Source organism: Hibiscus syriacus, unplaced genomic scaffold (genome assembly GCF_006381635.1).
Source record: "Hibiscus syriacus cultivar Baekdansim isolate YM2019G1 unplaced genomic scaffold, ASM638163v2 tig00112637_pilon, whole genome shotgun sequence".
Lineage (NCBI taxonomy): Eukaryota > Viridiplantae > Streptophyta > Magnoliopsida > Malvales > Malvaceae > Hibiscus > Hibiscus syriacus.
Genome location: NW_024063374.1, coordinates 294,404 through 315,731, shown reverse-complemented (window position 1 = coordinate 315,731; position 21,328 = coordinate 294,404). Strand labels below are relative to the sequence as shown.

Here is a 21,328-nt window from a genome sequence, read left to right as displayed (position 1 = left end):
AGGCTGTGTATCTCTGAAGCTCTCACCTACTATGGGTCTTCATTTTGAAGGTACAACATATATTTGTCCACCTCCTATATTTATTATTTATTTAATGACTATAGGATTTTTAATTAATACTAGTCGGATATTTACGCGATTGCCCTCTTGTCCTGGAGCTTAAATCCAGTCAAATAAGTGATTAGTAACTTGTTCTTCTCTATCTCTCGCAACTTCGCAAGTAAATGGATAAATCTACCCTAAACCTATAATATATATATATTACTGTTCTAACTATGGTTAGCTTATAAGATGAATATTACGTATCGAATCTAATTTTTAAAAATAATTACAATTATATAATAAAGGTTTGAATTATTTTTCTTTTTGTTATGCTTTTATTTTACTTATGTTTCTTCTAAGAATATGTCACACCCCGAATTTAATTAAATTTGAGGATTAAATAGTAAAACTTCAAACTTTAGGGTCAATTTTTAAAGCTTCTGGAAGTTTAATGACTTTGCTCTGAATTTGACCCTTACTTGTTAGCAAAGAAAATAAAAATAATTGGAGAAAGTGAGCCAGACAGGCCTTAAACCTGAGATCTAGGATATAGCCAGCCAGGTGTATTCGGTTCGGTTCGGTTTTTTATCAAAAAGTGAACCGAACCGAAATAAACGGTTTTTTAATATTTAAATCGAAACCGAAATCGAATAGTTAAAAAACCGAAAAAAAACCGAAATCGGTTTTTTCGGTTCGGTTTGGTTTTTTTAATGGTTAGGGTTTTTCGGTTCGATTTATCAGTTTTTCAATAAAAAAAATCACTTGAAACTATAATTTTTTTTACAAAAATTGCCTATTCGGTTCAATATGGAACAAATGGGTTCCATATGGAAAACCCGAACCGAACCGAATCAAAAAAATGAAACCTTTAAACCGAACCGAAAGCCGAACCATTTAAATCCAAACTGAACCGAACCGTTTTACTCGGTTAGTGTCGGTTTTTCGATTTTCTCGATTTCGTTGCTCATCCCTAGCCAGTCATGCTTCTACCATTTAGCATGGGTTACCATTCATTATAATTTTAATAAATAATTATTATGTTTGTTGGTCGGAATTTTAAATTTCCAAAAGCCAATTTCCCCTCGATTTGAATATAGCTTTCCCAACCTAAATCCCTAATTTTTAAAGCTTTCATTGGTGTCACCTTGATCGTTTCCATTTATGATAGCCATATATTGCACCACCGACATCATCTGAAGCGTCGGGCCGCCGCGAAGCAAACCCAGTCGATTACTCGGTCGTAATACCCTGTCGTCCGCCGTCAAGGAGCTTTCGAAGGATTCGTCGAAACCCCCCTCCTCAAGCCTTCGACCACCGATTCACCTCGTTCCGGCACCGTTGTCGTGCCCCACCGTTATCATCAGAATCAACATCCTTCGATAACCTCCACTCAACTGTTGGCGACCCCTATTCGGTCGCCGATCATCGTAAATCGAGGAAGGAAATCCTTTTTCGACACCGCCACATTTTTGACTCGATTCGACCGCTCCAGCTGCCAGTGAGACTCACACCAGCCACCGTTACACTTCCCAGGTGATTCTGATCATAACTAGATCGAGCCTGTCGCCCAGTGTTACGCGGTCATCGTCCATCATTAGGGGTAAGATTCGAACATTTTCGGTTAATTTTTATCATGGTTTTGGCTTGATTTGATGATGATTTGGATCATTTGGTGTGTTTGGTCTCTCGTGGGGTAATCGGCTGCCATTCTCGACCCCGTCGTCACCGCACGCGCCGCCACGCGATGGCAGTGCGCGTGGGGCTCGTCCTCCAACTCAGGTTTCTTCTAGAACCGGTCTAGCCGGTCTGGACTAGCCTGAATCGGTCAACTCGATCTGAACCAGGTCTGCTTGACCCGACCTGTTGACTTTGACCAGAATTGACCATTGACTTTGAATTCGACCAAAAATGTCATATTTTATGTTTTTCGACGTCCTAAGTCCGAATCCGAAGTCCATTTTTCCAAATTCAAACCCGAAAGCCTCCGAATTGACCGCTAAACCCGAATGTGCAAATGTAAACTAAATATTTATTTTAGTGCATCAAATTTTATTGAAGGATCAATGACTAATTAATGTTATAAAAAATTTAAGGTACTCGTGGATCTCTTGACTGTGCACCTGCTCGACCCGGTACCTTTCGATTCGCTCATCCGCGAGAGCCCATGAATACTCGTTTAGTTCTGTGACCTTGTTAAATATTTAGTTTAGTATATTTACTCTAATTATAACTCTGTTTTGTAATAACTTAGGTTCTCGTTCAGTCGAAGAGCGTAGTGAAGCTGGTGCTTGATAGATATCCCAGACTGATACTTTTTATGAGATGTGTTCACTGTGTGGCCACATAACTGTTTTAAATATATGTTTGAAAAATCATGTGCACATGACTATTTTATCTGATTTGCAATGTGACTATCTGTTTGACTTGATTTCGTATAATTTATCCGATTTAAAGTTTGATTTCTGATTTACTAAAGTTTAAGCATGATTGTCTGATTCATGTTCTCTGGTTACTGTTTTTACTGATAAATAAATATGTTTGAACTCTGATTTCCTGCTACCACTGATTACTGTCTGAAAAATATTTTTCTCCGGGGTACTATGGGATTTAGTATAAAGTCTCTGCATGTTCAACTCGGTCAAATTGGTAATTCCTTATATATGTTCAGATTGATCGAGCTGGTAATTTCTTATGGACCTAAGACGACTCTTGGGTAGGCTCATGGGCCTAGTGGCAAGACCTTATGAACCCTAAGGTACTCCCTTAGGGTGGCTCTTCTACTGTGTGCATTGGGTAAGTCCTTATGGGCCTGAGGGCACTCCCCTCAAGTGGGCACCTACGCTTCAACTAGGGTAAGACCTTATGGACCCAAGGTGCTCCATTAGGTTGGCACCTAAGCCCTTCGGGCCTAGGGTAAGTCCTTATGAATACAGTTATGAGGAACTGCATAAGGTGTTCGGTTTGAAGGTCGATTCTAAAATTTTAAACTAAAAATATTACTGACGTTTTCACAATTTGGAACTGAACTGATTTTGAAACCTCTACCGACGTTTCATGACTTCCTTGATGAACTATTTTTGAAATCTAAATTGTATGTTTTATTTCTGCATTGATGGAACACACTGAGCTCCCTAGCTTACTAATCCAAATTTCTCTTTTTCAGATACTTTTGATAGGCGACCCATACCTGGCACTTGGAGGATCGACACATTCATATGTACCTTTTTGTTGTAATGTTTTTATCTTCCGATTTGCCTTTATTTTAGGTGACATGTTCCTGTATTTTGAAAATATTGGAATGTTTTATTATATTCAATTTTTACGACCTTAATTATATGGAATTGAATTTTTATGTTATCAATTATATTTTTAAATATATTTATTCGTAATATGGTTTTACATTATTGAAAAATGTTTTGGAATTTTTTTTCGTAATTCGCTAGATCTGATTGTAACACATAGGCCAAGTTTAGGGGTTACAGAATATGTTATCTTTTGAACTTAATAATCGATGTTAGTGATATAAGATAATTTTATTTATTATCTCGATGATTTAAGTACAAACACTTATTTATAAAATTTAATAATTTAAGATTTTAAAAAATAATTATATTTTCTTTTCATGTGATGAGACTCAAATGTGTACAAAGAACATAAAATAGTATTTTTTATAATTTGAAAAGATTTAGTCTATTTTATTAAATTAAATTATCAATTGTCATTGATTTTTCCAAGAGTTTGATAAAAGGAACAATATCGAATCATATAATAGTTCGATCTTATTTTGTATCAATAAAAGTAAATTTATAGACTACATATATATTCACCTTAGCCATGTTTATAACTTATATATAGGAGATATTTATGTAATGAGAAGGATAATAATTTCTGTAAAAATATAAACAAAAAGAAAATTTAGGGAGAGTAAGGCGGAATGTATAGATGTCATTGAAAAGAAAATTTTGTATTTTGAGAATAATATAAATAAATAATGGAAATTAAAAAATTCACTCATGGTATGCAAAACAACATAGAAATTAGTTTTTTTATATAATTAATTACTCCATTTAACAATGGCACGGGATAGTTGTCCTTTGAAATCTTAATTCAAATTTCTCTAGATTGAGGGGAGAGGCCAGGGGTGTTCCTGGACGACAACCGCAGCCATAGAAAAATGAATGAATCAAGGAAAGAAGCAACATTTTGTTCGACCATTATCCTTGATTCCCTTCAATTCCCCCCCTTTATTGCGATCATGTTTCGCCTCTTTTGCTTCTTCCTCTAGTGCATGCACTCTGCATATATGTTAGGTTTATCATTTTGTTTAATTACTTGTCATGAGTTCATCTTCTATGATCATACATGCACCGCATTCAATATCATCTTGTTATTCCTCACTTTTATATTAAGACTTTAGGCTAATTTTTATATATATATATATATATGAAGTATACATTCACATATTCAACACGGCTCCAATATACACGTGTTGGCATTCTCTTGATATAACAACGACTATCAACGCATATGCATATATTTTCGGTAAAACTGTTGTGTCATAATTTTCAAGAAGAATTGACCATTAATAATGATAAAAGTAAAACCTTACCCTTACCCCGGTTAATTTGGAGGAGAAAGGAGATTCATGGTTGGCAATGGCAATGGCAATGGCATGCTACTTGTCCAACACTTCAAAATATTTTATGGGAGCAGCTGCTTGCTCAGCTGTATATTATTCTTACGTCTTTCTTGGTATATATAATATATTCACATGTTGGACATCCAATTAAATATATATATATATATATATATATATATATATATAGAGAGAGAGAGAGAGAGAGAGAGAGAGAGAGGAAGGAAGAAGGAAAGTATTGTGTAGAGTGCTGAAATGATATTTGTTCCCAAAAAGGATTCAACATATTCAAAGGAGTAGTTGCATGCCAGATAAAGACAGTTGAAAATTACAGACAGGGTATGCACAATCAATCTAGCTCTAACCCATGTTTACTGCTACACTAGTTGCAACTTCTTCCACTATCTAAAGTCTACTTCTTTGTTCCTGTTTTCTTATGCAAGCAAAGAAGTTGTGGTTTTTGTTATGGACTGGAATTAAAAGAGAAGAAATGACGAGAGAAATAAGAAGAATAGGAGGATTTTCAGAAAAGGAAATTCTCATTCATTCAAAAGATAGATTTTATTCTCGTTGTACAGGTTTTTATTTCTTTACAATTGTACTATTTGATTCTCCAGCTGGCAGAACTATTAACAACCTAATCGTGCGTTTCCTTCTGGTATGGCTTGGGCTTGTTCTAAGGCCTGTATCTCCAATCTTCAAGTCAGCCCGTTCCCTTCTTCATTTTTATCATCCCCGTGCGTATCACGTGCCCCGTGTAATTTCTTCTCATCCCAATTCGCACTTTGCAATCCCTAGCCCTTCTTCCAAATTCCCAATTCGTTCCTCTTCGTGGCCTTCTTCTTCTCGCTCGACTGTTACAGTTTTCTTATCGTATTTTCTTTTATTTCTTCTGCAAAAACAATACTATACTAGTTAGAGTTGTAGCTATGACTTGTGGTGGGATATATGGCTGGCTAGCTCATGTTAGGTTGGAACTTGGAGATATATATATATATATATATATGAGAAGAAGCTTGAAAGAAATCATGTGATAATTTGAGTGAGTTTAGTATTTGACAATGTTCTTTAGCTTATGTCATATAACTATGCAGCTGAGATCTCGCTTGGGTGCTAAAAGGAGAGAAACTATCATTATTAGAAGTTTAGTGTCCTTGCAAGATGACTATTGGAATTAATATATATATATATGTGTATACATTTCTGTTTCAGTCGGTCAATTGCAACAATGCATATGAAAATTATGTTCCCGAAAGTAACATATAGGATGGGAGAAGAACCAGTCATCCCAATTGAATCAGATTTAAAGCAAGCAAGTGTTTCTCCTAAGATTGATTCTGTCATCTACTCCGTAACCCGGACTGTCTCCCACCATATTTGCTTCTTTAACTCTGATGCTTATTGTTGTTCCAAAATTTGAGAGGTACAACTTAATAAATGCTTTTCCAGGAAACTTAATTTTCTTCTCTGGGGAGAGGAAGAAGCTCTAGTAACCAAAATACTACGTCCGGTGCCTGAAAAATTGTTCATCTTGAGTAATTAGAATAGCAGAAAACTACAAAATTTGTCACCCCGCCGCTCCTATTAGTGTACCTTTTTAATGACTATACATACGTATCAAATCCCTCATGGACAGATACCAGTCGGCCATGTTTTTACTTGAAAGTGACTGATGATCACAAACTTAAGAAATGCATAAAAAATGTTGGACTGTTTAGATATCCCAGTGCACTTGCTTTGGGATGATGAAATACCGATCTTCTAGAGGGTCATTTCCAACTCCTTAAAAGAAGGAACATTATATCATGCTAGGTTAAGACTTGTCATATTCCAGAAGAAAGGTTGAACAAATGAGTTAACAATTCGATTAAGAAAACTGGACAGTAGAAATGTCGACTGCTCATCACACAAGAAGCTCAAGTGGAAATAAAATATAATATTAGCTTAGAAAATATTTTAGACTAGTAGATGCTAATAAAGGAAACAGATATATCCGTTAACCACATGCACCATACGTCCAGTTTCCATAGTTCGAACATGGGTCCTAATCTAGAAGGCATGTTTCAAACCATTCTGCTCCCATGCGCCAGTCAATTCCCATATCTCGAACAAGGAGCATACAATCTGCGGGGCATTTAATCATGTTGCAAACATGTTCAACAGCTTGCAGGATTCACAAAACAACAATTACTATAGTTTAAGGTTTTGAACAGGCCACTAGTCTTTGATCAGAAGAATATTCTACTTGAGAGAAGAAAGAAAATTTTACGAAGGCACCATATCAAAGCAAGTTTATCTTTTTAACAAGTCCTATATCAGCCCATCTATGCACTTTGGTGCTACAGTTTCCCTATAATAATGCAATTAAACAGATTATTCTACCATTTACATTAACAAACCAATAAATTTGTCTTCTTCCAGAAGTATTCTGTAACCCTGCCCAATGCAGCAGTCTCGCCTCCCAAAAATCTCATTCCTTTTGTAGTCTGCCACTCGTGGGGATGAAATCACTAAAACGCTAACATTCTCAACGCTTTTTGAATACTAATGTGTATGATAGTATATATGACATGTGAACTTGCCTTTTCCGAGTGAAGGTCAAGTTGCTCAATTGAAGGAATAATTTCCCAATCATCACTACTATGAGGAAGGTGGTCCAAGAGATTTTGGAAGTCTGATGCAACCCCGGGTAGCGCATTTAGCTTCAACAGACTGAAAGTAAAATTCTGTTTACAAACAGCCAATGAATGAGACATCCATGCAATCATTTACACTAGACTAGATTAGACTAGAATGTAATGAACCCAAAATGATTACAAACTAGAATTGTTGCTTACCAAACTTAGTATAAACATCTGGCAAACTGTCAATACTGAATGAAAGGTCATCTAAGTGATACAAAGTGCTGCCCCATAGAAGTTATAGCTTGGGGTTGTGGGTTGAACTTGACCTGCTAGAATTCCTTGAGCAGGCGGTAACACCACCTGTCTCAGACCTCGTGCCACAATCTTTCAACTTGTAGCTCCTCGGAGCAGGTTTCTTTATAAGCATACATACACCTAAAATGGGTGCTAGTTAGACAATGAGACTTACTGCATGTTGGGCTTAGCTGCTATACTAAACGAATGATTATGAAACATATAAGTGGTGCCTAACTGTCATTTGCCTTGCATAGACAGACTTACTGCATATTAGGCTTAGCTCTATACTAAACGAATGATTTCATCTCAAATCCAAATTTATGAAGTATATGTATCATCAATCAATCTGTCAAATCATATGACATTACCCAAAATATAATGTTTACCGAAATTTTCGAAAAGGGAAAGCAGGAAGAAAAGTGATACCTCTAGTCTAAGGGAAACCGAAGTGATAGGTGGTTTGATTTTTGAAAGAGACGGGGATCAATGCAGTAAACAAGCAAAATAGCTTCGGAAGAAACTCAAGCCGTGAACAAAGCCTTGGTGTGTAGTAGCCTCGATCATTCCTAAACCAAACAAGGGAAATCCCTTTTCCATTCCTGTTCACTTTGTTTGATGAGTACCTTTCATAGGTCTTCTCCGCAATGCTGTCCACTTCATGGGCGTCTAGTCCCTGAACATGTTGGAGTGTTGAAGATACATCAGACTGCATTTGGGATTTTTGAAAAAGTGGAGCTCATGATGTGAAAACCAAGATGAAACCTCTAGTTTGTGTTGAAAATGCAAATGTTGAAGACGAACAAGTGAGGTTTTTGGTGTGCAAAAGTGGAGGAAGGAAAAATAACACCCATATGGCAAGTAGTTGGGGGTTTGAGCTTTCTACTTTCTAATTCAAGCTGGCAATGCAAATCTTTAAGCAGTTGAAACCTGGATGCAAATCTGTCGTTGCCTGTTTGTCCTTGAATTAATTTACATAACATAGATTGGTTTACGTTTGCGCTAGCTTTGGTTTGTTTAGCCAACTTGTTTTCCCATTGAAATCCATGTCCCATGGAGCACAACAATGAACAAATCTCATCCATATGATACAGATAAAAGTTGGACAAGGCTGCTTTTCAGGGCTTTCCAAAACAATCAGCTTTCATTTTTTTTTCTTTTCCCCCTTTTAACTCCAAATTTAGAGCTTTCAATCACTAAATGAAAAATACAAGCAGATCCTTGAATATCAAACACACACTCCATTTAAACCTCATTTAACATTCAAGGCAATCCCAAGCCATAGCAAGGGAATGTAATTATCCGAGGTAATCTGTGTACCAAATAAAAGATAATGCATAAGTTTAACTGTACGTGAATCTTTCAGTTGTGGCTACATGATACATTAAAGACAATGCATAAGTTTCATTTGCCGAGTTCAACAGCCTCGTAACTTTGTCTATATCTCTTCAAAATTGTTATGCCAGTCTGTCAGCAGCACACATAATTGCTTTCAATCTAAGTTCATTTGATCTTGGTGCCGAGTGCAAGAATACAAATGTAGGTTCTCAAATAAACTTCAATCTGCACAGGTAGAAGTGAAATGATAGATAGGAAAGGGAAGCACTACCTTATCACAACCAGAGATGCAAAATACGTAAATAAAAGAAGTACAGTGGTACCCAACGTCTGTCAGTTGGTATTGGTTCAACTATGGCAACAGGATCAGCAAATAACATGGTAAAATCAATGCTAAGCTAACAGAAAAGAAGACTGTCCTATTAAGCAATCTAAACTCATTAACTGAGATAATCGGAGTTAAAGTCCAGCATTACAATTAATGACAAACCTTAACAGAAGGTTTCAATTCTTGACCACACCATATTAATAAATAAAAAACTGAAGAGAGGAGGGAAAACATGTCATGCCCAATCATAAGTATCTCATGCATTCCCAGTGGGATGATTTGTTGCATATCAGGATAATGCAATCGCTGAACATATCCATAGCATAAGTAAATAGCATGGAGAAGAGGAAGCAGCAGATAAGGATTTCAGTATTACCTACGCAGCATGCTTGACCTGAAATCAGGGCTAATGATGGTACTTTTGTCCTTTCAGAATAGTCCATGACCTGAAATCAAATGATACATTACCTCCCATAGTTTAAAATCTGGAAATTCTTAAAACACAAGTTGCTGGTAAGCACTAAATGATATGCAGAGAACAGCGCAAGTTTTTCTTTTTTTATTCCATTACTAGTGCCATAGGCAATCACAAAAATACATAAAAATGGGAAGACAAGAGAATAAAGGCGAATAAAAGAAACAAAAAGGAAACATATGATAACACTTCGTCACCCTAAGCCTAAGCAATTCAATCAAGTTTAACCATTTTGACTAGACATTATAACCATCCACCACAAAAACTGTTAACAGAAGAAATTAACAACCACTGGCAATTCATATTGGTTTATATGGTTTTAACTCAATAATATCTCCAATAACTTCCCATCTATAACCAGCTCATGCAACCACGATTGACAAGTCTCTCTCCTCCACTGATTGACCCAAAAATAGAGCAGAAAGCAGCCAGTGAACAAACATAACTCAGAATCACATTTTTGTCAAATAAGCATTTTTTTCTGTTATAACTAACAAATATGATTACGCAATGAATGTTTTTCAACATTTCACAATATTGAATGTATGAGATAGGTAATTGAAGATGGAACTTTAAGTAACCTTTTTTCACCTATAAAGTTGTTCCATGAGCACAACAAGTGCAATTTGATGATTCAATACCATTGAGGACAACTTGATCGACACATTAGCACGTTTTCGGACTTGTTGTCCATGACCATAAGGTCCGCCAATGCAAAATGATAATCTTGAAGCTCCCTTAAACATGTCAAATCGCAAAAATACATGCCATGAATAAGTCATTCTTTTAAACATCAAATTCAAGCAACGTGGAGTTAAAAAGCATGCATCATCACGGAGGTGAATCTAGAGGGGGCTGGCAGGGGCCATGTCCCCTCTAAATTGGTACAATTTTGTTTAAGCTCCTGTAAAATTTACAAAATTATGAATTAATACATAGTAAAATTACAGTTTGCCCCCATAAAATGATAAAATTGAGATTTGGTCTTTCTAAAACAGTGGCAAAAGTACATGTTGACACCCATAAAATTTTATAATTCAAGTTTGCCCCCAGAGAAAAAAATTATGCCGATGCCTTTATCACCAAATTGTAACCGAGGTCAAAAAGTCCCATAATTAGTCTGCCTAGTGCCTACTAATATATTTGCAGCTATAAGCATCTAATGTCGGAAAGTGGTAGCTCAATAGTGGTGGCTAATATTAATCATAATCTCAAGTACTCCTAATAATCATTTCAATGGTTTGTATTCCATACCGTATTCCCAGCATCGCCTAACAATTCAGCCATCTGCTCAGAGCTAATGTCTAGTCCACGCTCATCCAACATCACCACCTACAAAAGATGTAATTTCAAATCAAGGGTGATAGTGTCTAAAAAGGAACTGAAAGGGCAGATATGCAAACAATAAAAGGAAGTTAAGCTGAATGGTTTTTAAGAACATACCCAATCATCAGACCTGATCAGGTTGACGACAGCCATGTCTTCATCATCAACCTGTGCCCTCGCATTGCTACAACAAGTCAAGAAGGAATTCACCCATGAAATTGCAATTCTAAGATGGCATAAAAAGGTTGTTCCAAAAACAAAGACCACTAATTACATCAACGGGTAATAAGGCATAAAGGAAAGACTGTACCGTGCATTCTTAGGATTGGAGCGAATTTGAACATCATCAATATGACAATAACTTTTGAGCTTTGCAATATATTCATCCACCAGCAATTGCACACCAGGGAGCCTAGCCTTTCCTACAGTCAGGATTCTAATTGGTAATGCTCTCTGCCCAGCCCAGCCAATGAAACCCTCAGAGCCATTATATTAATTAATAAACGGTAACCTGACTTGAATAATAAACAAAGGGGAAGTTTTTACCACGGGTTGACCAGCATATTTGCATCCTTTACCTGATAATAGTTTTGACTTGAGAATAGATATTTATAGAAAAGTGTAAAGCAAATATTGGTAGTTTGATTCAGATAAGAAGGAAGAACCTGACGAATAAGGGCTGGAATTCGTGCACTGAAGGGTAATCCCACACGCTGAGATTGGCACTGCCATTGCCATTACTTACCATCACAACCTTTTAGCTCTACTGAAATCTACTCTGTTATAAATAGCGTCAAGAGTAAATTCTGTAACTTGTCTTCTTCCTTTTTGTTCGGAATTACATGCTGTAACTTGTATTTATCGGTAGCAACTAGCAACCAGGGTTCGAACTTCTGACCGCCAAGTTGTGGTAAATGTCAAAGGGTGCAAACGACAGCGTTTCTACGCCGAGTTTTCTTTTTATTTATTTATTCATTTATTGTACAACTATAAAATGACACTTGTATTGGTTCTGGAAAGGTATGTCTGTATCTAGAACCTGCAGGAGAGGAGAGAGGAGGAAGAATCATCATCTTTGGGTGGGATCTGATCTGAGGCGAAGCTTGTCCTTAACATTGATACAGGTGTTTAATGTTCAACTGAACTCAGTAACTAAAGTGTAATCCATATTTCTTTGCATTCTCATTTATGATCTGTTAAATTTTTTATCTGTATTTTGGTTAGCTTTTGTATTTGCATTTGTGTTATATGTCTTCAGTTGTCAGTGTACCAGAACGTTGTTGGGGGAAGACTGAGGCTGAAAGGGAAACCACTCCAAGTTCTTAAAGCTAAAGCCGAAGCAGATGTCATTTCCAAAAAGAAGAGGAAGAAGCGCAAACACCGCTATGCCTCCCACTCCCTGGGTTGGTTCCACTTGCCCTTTGCTTAATTTATCTTCTTCATATTTCACATTTTGTGTTTATCATATAAGTAACTCGTTATGAGTTTGGAGATTAGTAGTGGACGGTGTTAAAATTCTATGATTCAACCGAATGTTCTCTGTAGGCACACTTAAGTGTAGGCTTTAACTGGAAGAGTTGGACTTTGGAGATTAGTTCTGGTTTTTATTGTTCTCTGGAAACTATGAGTTTTTGTTCTGTTTTCCTTCCAAGTCAGTTGCTAACTCGATGCAAACTAGATGTCTTTGTCCTTTTTTAGATAGGAGAGAGAGCTTAAAGTGGCCTCCAAAGGAAATACTCTTCTTTTATTATAGAGTATAGACTAATGAAGTGTATCCGCCCTTCATTTTTGCTTATCTGATGTCTTACGAGTTTATGATTTATTATTATGTTCATCATTTGGAGGTTGACAGAACACAAGATTGTCAACAGATTCCACAGACGGCAGCGAAGCTAATGCTTTTGAGGATCATCTTACTCCAGCGGAGAGAAAATTCCTACAGCGGAGACGAGAACTTGAGCTCCAAAGACTGGAAAAGATGGCGATAAAATCACACCATGATCGCATTCTGGAATTTAACCAATATTTAGCTAATATAACTGAGCATTATGACATTCCTAAAGTTGGCCCTGGTTAATTTGCCTCAACCTGTCATATGTACTTGTTCCAGTTGATTAATCGAACTGAAATGTATTTCAGAGTTAAAGATGTGTCGGTATTGTTTGCCCTAAGACTGTCTAAAACTTTGTTAAAAACATTTCCCAATGTAAAATTGGGTAATCGATTAAGTTTCAGTCGAATCTTGTCAGGTCGGATAAAATTGGATATAGTTCAAGTAAGGTATGTTTCGACTCAGATCAGGTTGGGTTATTTTCATGTTGATTTTACACTAGATATAGTTTGGGTTCAGGTCGGGTTACTTTTAGTTTGAATCGATGTCAATTCAGGTTAAAACAGTTCAGGTCCGGAGCAGTTAAAGATCATGTTAATTCAGGTTCGGATAGACTTCAGGTGAATTTTGTTCAGATCGGGTCACATAATACAGATAAAATTCAGGTCGTGTCTTTATCAGATATGGATTGAGTTCAAATCGTGTCAATTTTATTTTTGGATTAATTATTTTCGTCTTTTGTGAACGTTGAATTGTAATTTGTAATTGTATATGATTTAGTGTAAATTACAAAGAATATAAATAATCATTCTATGAAAAATATAAAATTAAAGATTAAATTGAACAAATATGAAATTAAAAGTAAAAAATTTAAATAGTAACACTCATTTTTTGTATACCTTTTTGTACACAAGTTATTATTTGATAAATTAACCAAATAAATGAGAAAAAATATTTTATGAATTTATATTATTATAAAAATGGCTGATGTGGTATTGAATAAAGCATTTTGTTTGATAATGATAAATGTTATAGTCTTGAAAAAAAATATGAGAGTAATTATTTTTTTAATTTAAAAAAAAAATTATAATCTAAACATATTTTTATATATAAAAAACTCACTCAACACATCCATCCATCCATATTTCCAAAAACTTAAAGTTGAAATTTTTTCCTAAAATATTAAAAATGATTGACGTAGTGTCTTAAGTCAAAACTAGGACTTGATGTTCTGCAAAGCTTAATTATAATGAAGTCATTTGTTGCTATACTATTAGCTTAGTTGATAAAACTAAAGAACATAAGAGTGAATAAAGAAAAATAAAATCTTAAATAGTCTCCATGAAAACAATGTTAAAAGAGAACAGTAAGACAAATGAGAATATTTATTACATATGAGATGAGTTGATAATCCAAACTAACTAGTTATTGAAATGAAATTATAATGACAAATATGGAGGAGCGAGAAATGTATTACAATTGAGAAAAGGGCAGAGAGGATCAATCATAAGCTAGAATCTAAACAAATATACCTCCTGTTCCTAATGATGGCCCTGACTAGGCTGATCCCAAAGTGGTGGAGAGGTCACAATCCAAGGACGATTTGATCTAACTGACTTTTTTTTTTAAATTCTCCCGTTATAACATTCGTTGACTAATATTTTTCGAAGTAGCACTCTTTCAATTGAGGTGGCACAAAGGCGCATCCCCGGGAACGCGCGGTTTATGCTGAGTCGGATGCCACGTGTGAAAGGCGCATCCCAAGGGATGCGCTTTACGTAGATTCTGTTGAGTCAGATGTCACGCTGGTTTTTTTAATAATAAAGATTTTATATTTATTATTATTATAAATTATTAATATATTATGTATCAGTATAAATTATTAATAATAAAGATTTTATAAAAAGTGTTTCGGTTATAATTGTACGATTATATATCTATAATTTTTTTATTTTGATTATCGATCTATTAATTTTATTATTTAATTATTTAAATGTTATCAATCTTCAATACTTACATATTTTATTAATTTAGTCTTAATTTTAATTTAATTTATTAAATTTAATCATCGAATCAGAACATAAAATGTGTGATCGTATACATTATTTTTTTAACTTTTAATTTGTTTAATATAATTTTTTTCTCTACTTAGAAGGTAGAATTATTTTAATATTTTAAAATTAATAATAATTTTTTATAATAAATAATACTAATGATTATATTAAATAAATATAATTAATCATTTTATAAAATTACAATATAAATAATTTATACAATATTAATCAAATATCATAAAATAAATTTTAAATAATAAATTTTTAAAAAAATAAAATTTATTTAGATGTACATACATTGGGAAATTATAGAAAATGCAATTACATTTAAATATTATAAACAAAAACATTCATTTAAATATAATATTAATTACATAAAGGTTAACGGTTATTTGCTGATAACAGAGCTGGACATTTTGTTTCTATTGTGTCCGATGTTTCTACAATGGCCACATCGTTTTTGTTCTGTTGACTTCTCCCGAATATCCATATCACAATGTATTCTAGTAGATTTTAGACGACCTGAGTCCCTCAATAGCAACGGATCTGGTACAATTGTAAGCCAAGTTTGAATCTCATCTGGGTCTCTTTCGTTACCTATGGGAGGAAACTCAAATTCATATACCTTGAATACTTGTGAAAGGTGGTATACGAGATCAACATAATTTTTGTAGTCCAAATGCGAATGTGAGCAAGCTGCAATTACATGAGAGCATGGATATTTGAGTGCTTGAAAGAAACCACAATCGCACCATCTCTCTTGCAGATTAACTCTTAAAGAGTTAGCTTCAATCCCTTGCAGCGGACGTGGCATTTCGGTCACACGAAACAATTCATGGGTACAAGAAAAATTTGTAACCAACATCCCATTTGATGCAACCACTTTTTTCTGTAAATCAGCTACTAGTATTGGGTGGTAAATATGACTGTTTTGTATCCAAGTAAGAGCTTGTCTACCGAGCTTTACAAAGAGTTGACCCAAACGAAAATAAGTTGTTTTGACCAACGCCGTGACTGGTAAATGACATGCCCCCTTTAAAGTTGAATTTATTGCTTCAGCCAAGTTGGTTGTCATATGACCATAGCGATACCCCCTGTCATACGCATTTGTCCACATTTCTTTGTTGATATCCATAATGTACTCGCACCCCTTCTTATTTTTGCGAAACAACTCTTGTAGCATAGACTCAAACCTTTGAGGTAAGAGTTCGTAACCTAAGCCATTAGGAATAAGTAATAGTTAATATGAAGTATAAATAAGTAATACGAAAATGATAGAAAAATTGGAAAAAAATAACACGACTAACTGACGTTCATCGTTCTTCTTGTATTTTCCGTAATAGTTTGCATCAATATGACGGACACAATAACGATGTTGAACATGTGGAGGTCTATACATTATACCCAAAGAGTTCATTGCTGCTTTTATCCCGGCTCCTCGATCTGAAATAATGCATACTCATTCCCTGGTGACAATATGTAAACGTAAATTTTTAAGGAAAAAAGCCCAAGAATCAGTGTCTTCTCCTTTAATGAGGGCAAACGTAATAGGAAAAATATTGTGGTTTCCATCTTGGACCACAGCCAATAATAAAACTTGCTTGTATTTTCCATACAAGAAAGTGCCATCAATTTGGACAACTGGTTTACAGTACTTGACTGCATTAATACACTGAGGGTAAATCCAAAAGACGCGGTAGAATTGGCAGCGATCGCGAACCACTCGATCATTCACGTAATGATGTTGAGTTTCGAATTCAACAATCGTCCCGAGATTGAGTCTTTGCACAATATGAAACCAACTGGGCAGCTCGTTGTAAGAGGAATCTCATTCGCCATGAAGTCTGCAAATGGCATTATGTTTTGCCAACCAAGCTTTTTTGTAGGAGACGGTATACCCATATTGTGACTGTATAACAGAAATCAACACTGCAACAACTATATGAGAGCTTTGCTTCATAATGGGCATGATTGCTTGGCAAATAATGTTGGAGTCCAAGTTGGGATGATCCTGGTTTATACCTCTTGCACAACATGTATGAGGACCGTTGTATCTGGTTAGTTCCCATAAGTTGTTCTTCATCTTCCTCTTTGATACACGGACCATCCATTGACATCCGTTGTCACGTTGGACGCAATAGCAGACATATTTCTCCGTGGTAGATCGATGAACTCGGGAGTGAACTGAGTTACGAATATTGTAACTCTTTATTGCCATCATTGGTTCCTCCTTCGATGCGAACTCCATTCCAATACGTAAATCACCGTCATTGACTGATGACTGAAGTTTATAGTTGCCAACATCAGGGAGATCCGGAAATTCTGGCTGATACATTGCATCATAATCAGCCCCATACATATAAGCAGGAAGTTCGGCTGGTGTTGTATTTATCGGGATATCATCCTCATCATCATTAGAATGCACGTTAAATTGTGGTGATTCAGGTTCAACGAATAATTCCGTTTCAGTACCTGGCTCCCAAAGAGGTTCTTCTGGTGGAGATGATGGTTCCTCCGATAATCCAATGTTAAGGTCAAATAAGTTCCCGCTTGAGTGTCCTCCCCTTGAACTTGAGGTCATTGTATCATGTGGGATGTGAATAGACTGCCGTCTCGATAGCATTTTCATATGTAAGTTGAAAACATTGGCAGATGAATGTCTGCCCCTTGAAGTAGAAGAGATGTTGCCATATGGATTATTGGTGAAGCCAAGTGGGTTTAGATCATAAGCAGTTGCTGATGAATACCTTCCTATTGAACTTGATGGCATAGAATCTGGCGTTGGATATGCCATTAATGATGTGAAATCATTACAGATCAGTTGTGTTGGGCTATCAACTTGATCAACATGATATGCAATGTCAAAGTGAGAGGAATATGAGAGACCACGAGAAGCACGAACCTCAATAAAAGTGGCATACATTTTAATAAGAGATTGTGAACTCCCCATATGAGCATCAACCATCATAAAAACATCATCATCGCTGGAAAGCTGAAATGATGTATACGTGAGTGGAAAAAGTTCAGTAGGAAATCTATACTGAAGTGAAGATAGTCTTCTCCGGCCAGCTAGACGAATCTTTAACAAAATTTTTATGATTAACTCCTCAAGAGTGATGTTTCTCTTCAAGGTTAAGGGGATATAATGATCTGACTCAAAAACAACCCCCTCTTCAGCTTCCTTAATTTCTCCATCATATAAAACAACAGCATAAAGACGACTCATTTTCAGAGAATAGAGGATTGATATTTTTGAGAAATTTAGAGTTTGAGAATTTGAAAACTTGTGAACTGAAGTTTGTTTTGAAAGTCCATCATACGTTGCATATAATAGTGTATATAACCGGGGTACTATTCACGTGAAGACACGTTTTTGGGGGGCCTTCTATTATTTTGTCAGAGAATATGTTATCATTGCCCTATTTTGTCACTCATGTCCCTCGGGGGCACTATTCATGTCAGTACCCAAAGTGGTAAAAGCGTGTTCCCGGGGGGAGGCATTCTATTATTTTTTCAGAGAATATGTTATCATTACCCTATTATGTCACTCATGTCCCTCGGGGGCACTATTCATATCAATACCCAAAGTGGTGAAAGCGCGTTCCCGGGGGACGCCTTCCATTATTTTGTCAGAGAATATGTTATCATTGCCTTATTATGTCACTCATGTCCCTCGGGGGCACTATTTATGTCAGTACCCAAAGTGGTGAAAGTGCGTTCCCAGGGGGCACCTTCCATTATTTTGTCAGAGAATATGTTATCATTGCCCTATTATATCACTCATGTCCCACGAGGGCACTATTCATATCAGTACCCAAAGTGGTGAAAGTGCGTTCCGGGGGGCGCCTTCCATTATTTTGTCAGAGAATATATGATCATTGCCCTATTATGTCTCTCATGTCCCTCGGGGGCATTATTCATGTCAGTACCGAAAGTGGTGAAAACGCGTTCCCGGGGGCGCGCCTTCCATTATTTTTTTAGAGAATATGTTATCATTGCCCTATTATGCCACTCATGTCCATCGGGGCACTATTCATGTCAGTACCCAAAGTGGTGAAAGCGCATTCCCGGGGGGACGCCTTCCATTATTTTGTCAGAGAATATGTTATCATTGCCCTATTATGTCACTCATGTCCCTCGGGGGCACTATTCATATCAGTACCCAAAGTGGTGAAAGCGCGTTCCCGGTGGAGCACCTTCCATTATTTTTTCAGAGAATATGTTATCATTGCCCTATTATGTCACTCATGTCCCTCGGGGGCACTATTTATGTCAGTACCCAAAGTGGTGAAAGCGCGTTCTGAGGGGGCACCTTTCATTATTTTGTTAGAGAATATGTTATCATTGCCCTATTATGTCACTCATGTCATTCAGGGGCACTATTCATGTCAGTACCCAAAGTGGTGAAAGCGCGTTACCGGGGGCGTGTCTTCCATTATTTTTTCAGATAATATGTTATCATTGCCCTATTATGTCACTCATGTCCATCGGGGGCACTATTCATGTCAGTACCCAAAGTGGTGAAAGCGCGTTCTCGAGGGCGCCTTCCATTATTTTGTCAGATAATATGTTATCATTGCCCTATTATGTCACTCATGTCCCCCCGAAGAACTATTCATGTCAGTACCTATTATTTCTGAGGTGTCTATGGAGAAGGACCACTAGCCAAATAAGATGCATATGAACTATATGTTGTATCATTAAACATACTCGTATATGCACCTCCATATGGTGTCATAAAACCCTGCGGGCTAGGTATGTAACCTGGCGGGCTAGGAATATAACCCTGAGGGCTAGGAATGAAACCCTGCGGAGATGGCATATAAACTGGTGGGCTTGGCATATACCCCTGAGGAGATGACATCTGAACTGGAGGGCTGGGCATCATCATCGGTGGATAGGGATGTTGTGGTGGGACTGATGCAGAACCGATAACGCTTTCTCTCCGTCCACGAGTCGGGGGACGATGATATTGAGACGGTGGATGTCTTTCTATACGCCTAGGAATGTTAACCCCTCGTGCTTCAGCCGAAAGTAGAAACGATTTTCCATTTTCATTAAACCAGTCAATATAGTTATCCGTAACCATATGACCAGTTTCAGCGTAAAATTGTCGAGGGACCAACTGTGCATACCGGTTCTCCCAAAGTGCAATCCAATCTCTGTGTCTCAACACCCAATTAACATCTTTCTTGCCTCGTCTATCGATGTTATGCATGTCGTCTAAATTCTTAGGTACTCCAGGAATATATTGCGTACAACCAAACAGACGGAGCACGCGATCAACTGGATGCCACTCAATAATATCATAACATATAAGATGTACAATAGACATCCAAACCTCTAATGACCCACTCAAGTGGGGTGAAATGCAAGCCTTTACTTCATCTCTCGCATAAGGTATCCACTGAAACTGAAATATAAATATACAATTCAAATAAATATAATATTCTAATTATATCTAACGTTTTAAATTAAAATATTCATATTTAAACAGATTTCAAAACATACCTCAGATCCAGCTTTTGTATCAATAAGTAAACGGATTTCCTCTAATCCAGTAGATATATCTCTATGGTTTTTTCTTTTCATCGACCACCTATTAAATATAATATAAACTAAATATCACCCTATTTAATTAAAAATATTTAAATCAAAATTTAGTTCGAAAATTACCTCAATAATAAAGGGAATACGTATGGTTCATTGACGATCGGGTATAAGAAAGGCATACGAAACCACGCCCATGATTGCAGAAGCAGGAGACATCTACTGATAGCAGTTTTCTTATAATTTGTCGCATGACACATTTTTCTAAAAAGAAATGCCAAAACTGCAGCACCCCAACTATATCTTCCAGCTTCATTAAAATCAATCAGATGCCGCAACCACATACAATGCACCTGATTGTGAGATTTGTCGGGCATCAATATTCCTCCAATAATTCGTAGAATATAAGCCCGAGCACATGCCTTTACTTCATCATCTGAAGCATTTTCATTCAGAACTTCAAAATTAGCTTTCAACCATGATAAAGATATTCTACCTCTATTAAACTCTGGCGGAGCAGCTCCAAGATACTCCAAGCATATTGACTGCCAATCACCATCCGCCATACCACACATAATATTCCCATCGACGGGAAGCCCCAGATGCATAGAGACATCCTCCAACGTAATTGTAGCCTCTCCACATGGAAGATGAAATGTGTGTGTCTCGGACCTCCACCTCTCAATCAATGAAGAAATTAGGACAGGTTCGAGTTTGCAACCGCCAATAATTGTTGCAATATACCCGAACCCAACAGAAGACAAATATGATAAAATACGTTCCGGTGTCGGTATACGTGGGTTTTTAATAAAAGTCTCTAAAATATGATC

General features: G+C 36.4%; 1 protein-coding gene, 1 long non-coding RNA gene and 1 pseudogene across 3 annotated transcripts; 1 reads left to right on the top strand and 2 right to left on the bottom strand.

Annotated features, from left to right (window-relative positions):
- Positions 1-6,674: 6,674 nt before the first annotated feature.
- Positions 6,675-8,440, bottom strand: LOC120182345 (annotated as a pseudogene).
- Positions 8,441-9,042: 602 nt separating this feature from the next.
- LOC120182364 (putative RNA methyltransferase At5g10620) lies at positions 9,043-11,854 on the bottom strand. 2 transcript variants are annotated; one of them, XM_039187355.1, is made up of 8 exons: positions 11,729-11,853; positions 11,610-11,641; positions 11,374-11,516; positions 11,181-11,247; positions 10,992-11,069; positions 10,329-10,474; positions 9,639-9,708; positions 9,043-9,159 (listed from the first exon to the last, which is right to left on the bottom strand). In XM_039187355.1, exons 1-7 carry the CDS (start codon positions 11,799-11,801, stop codon positions 9,669-9,671), a joined length of 579 nt encoding a protein of 192 aa, XP_039043286.1. In that variant the 5' UTR covers positions 11,802-11,853; the 3' UTR covers positions 9,043-9,159; positions 9,639-9,668. The 2 variants fall into 2 exon arrangements, with proteins under 2 accessions (XP_039043286.1, XP_039043287.1); XM_039187356.1 differs by having other exon boundaries at positions 9,114-9,159; positions 9,643-9,708; positions 11,729-11,854.
- Positions 11,855-12,094: 240 nt separating this feature from the next.
- On the top strand, positions 12,095-13,206 carry LOC120182365. The gene is made up of 3 exons (XR_005521819.1): positions 12,095-12,187; positions 12,322-12,466; positions 12,908-13,206. It is a non-coding gene; the product is annotated as an uncharacterized LOC120182365 (long non-coding RNA).
- The last annotated feature ends 8,122 nt before the right edge of the window (positions 13,207-21,328 follow it).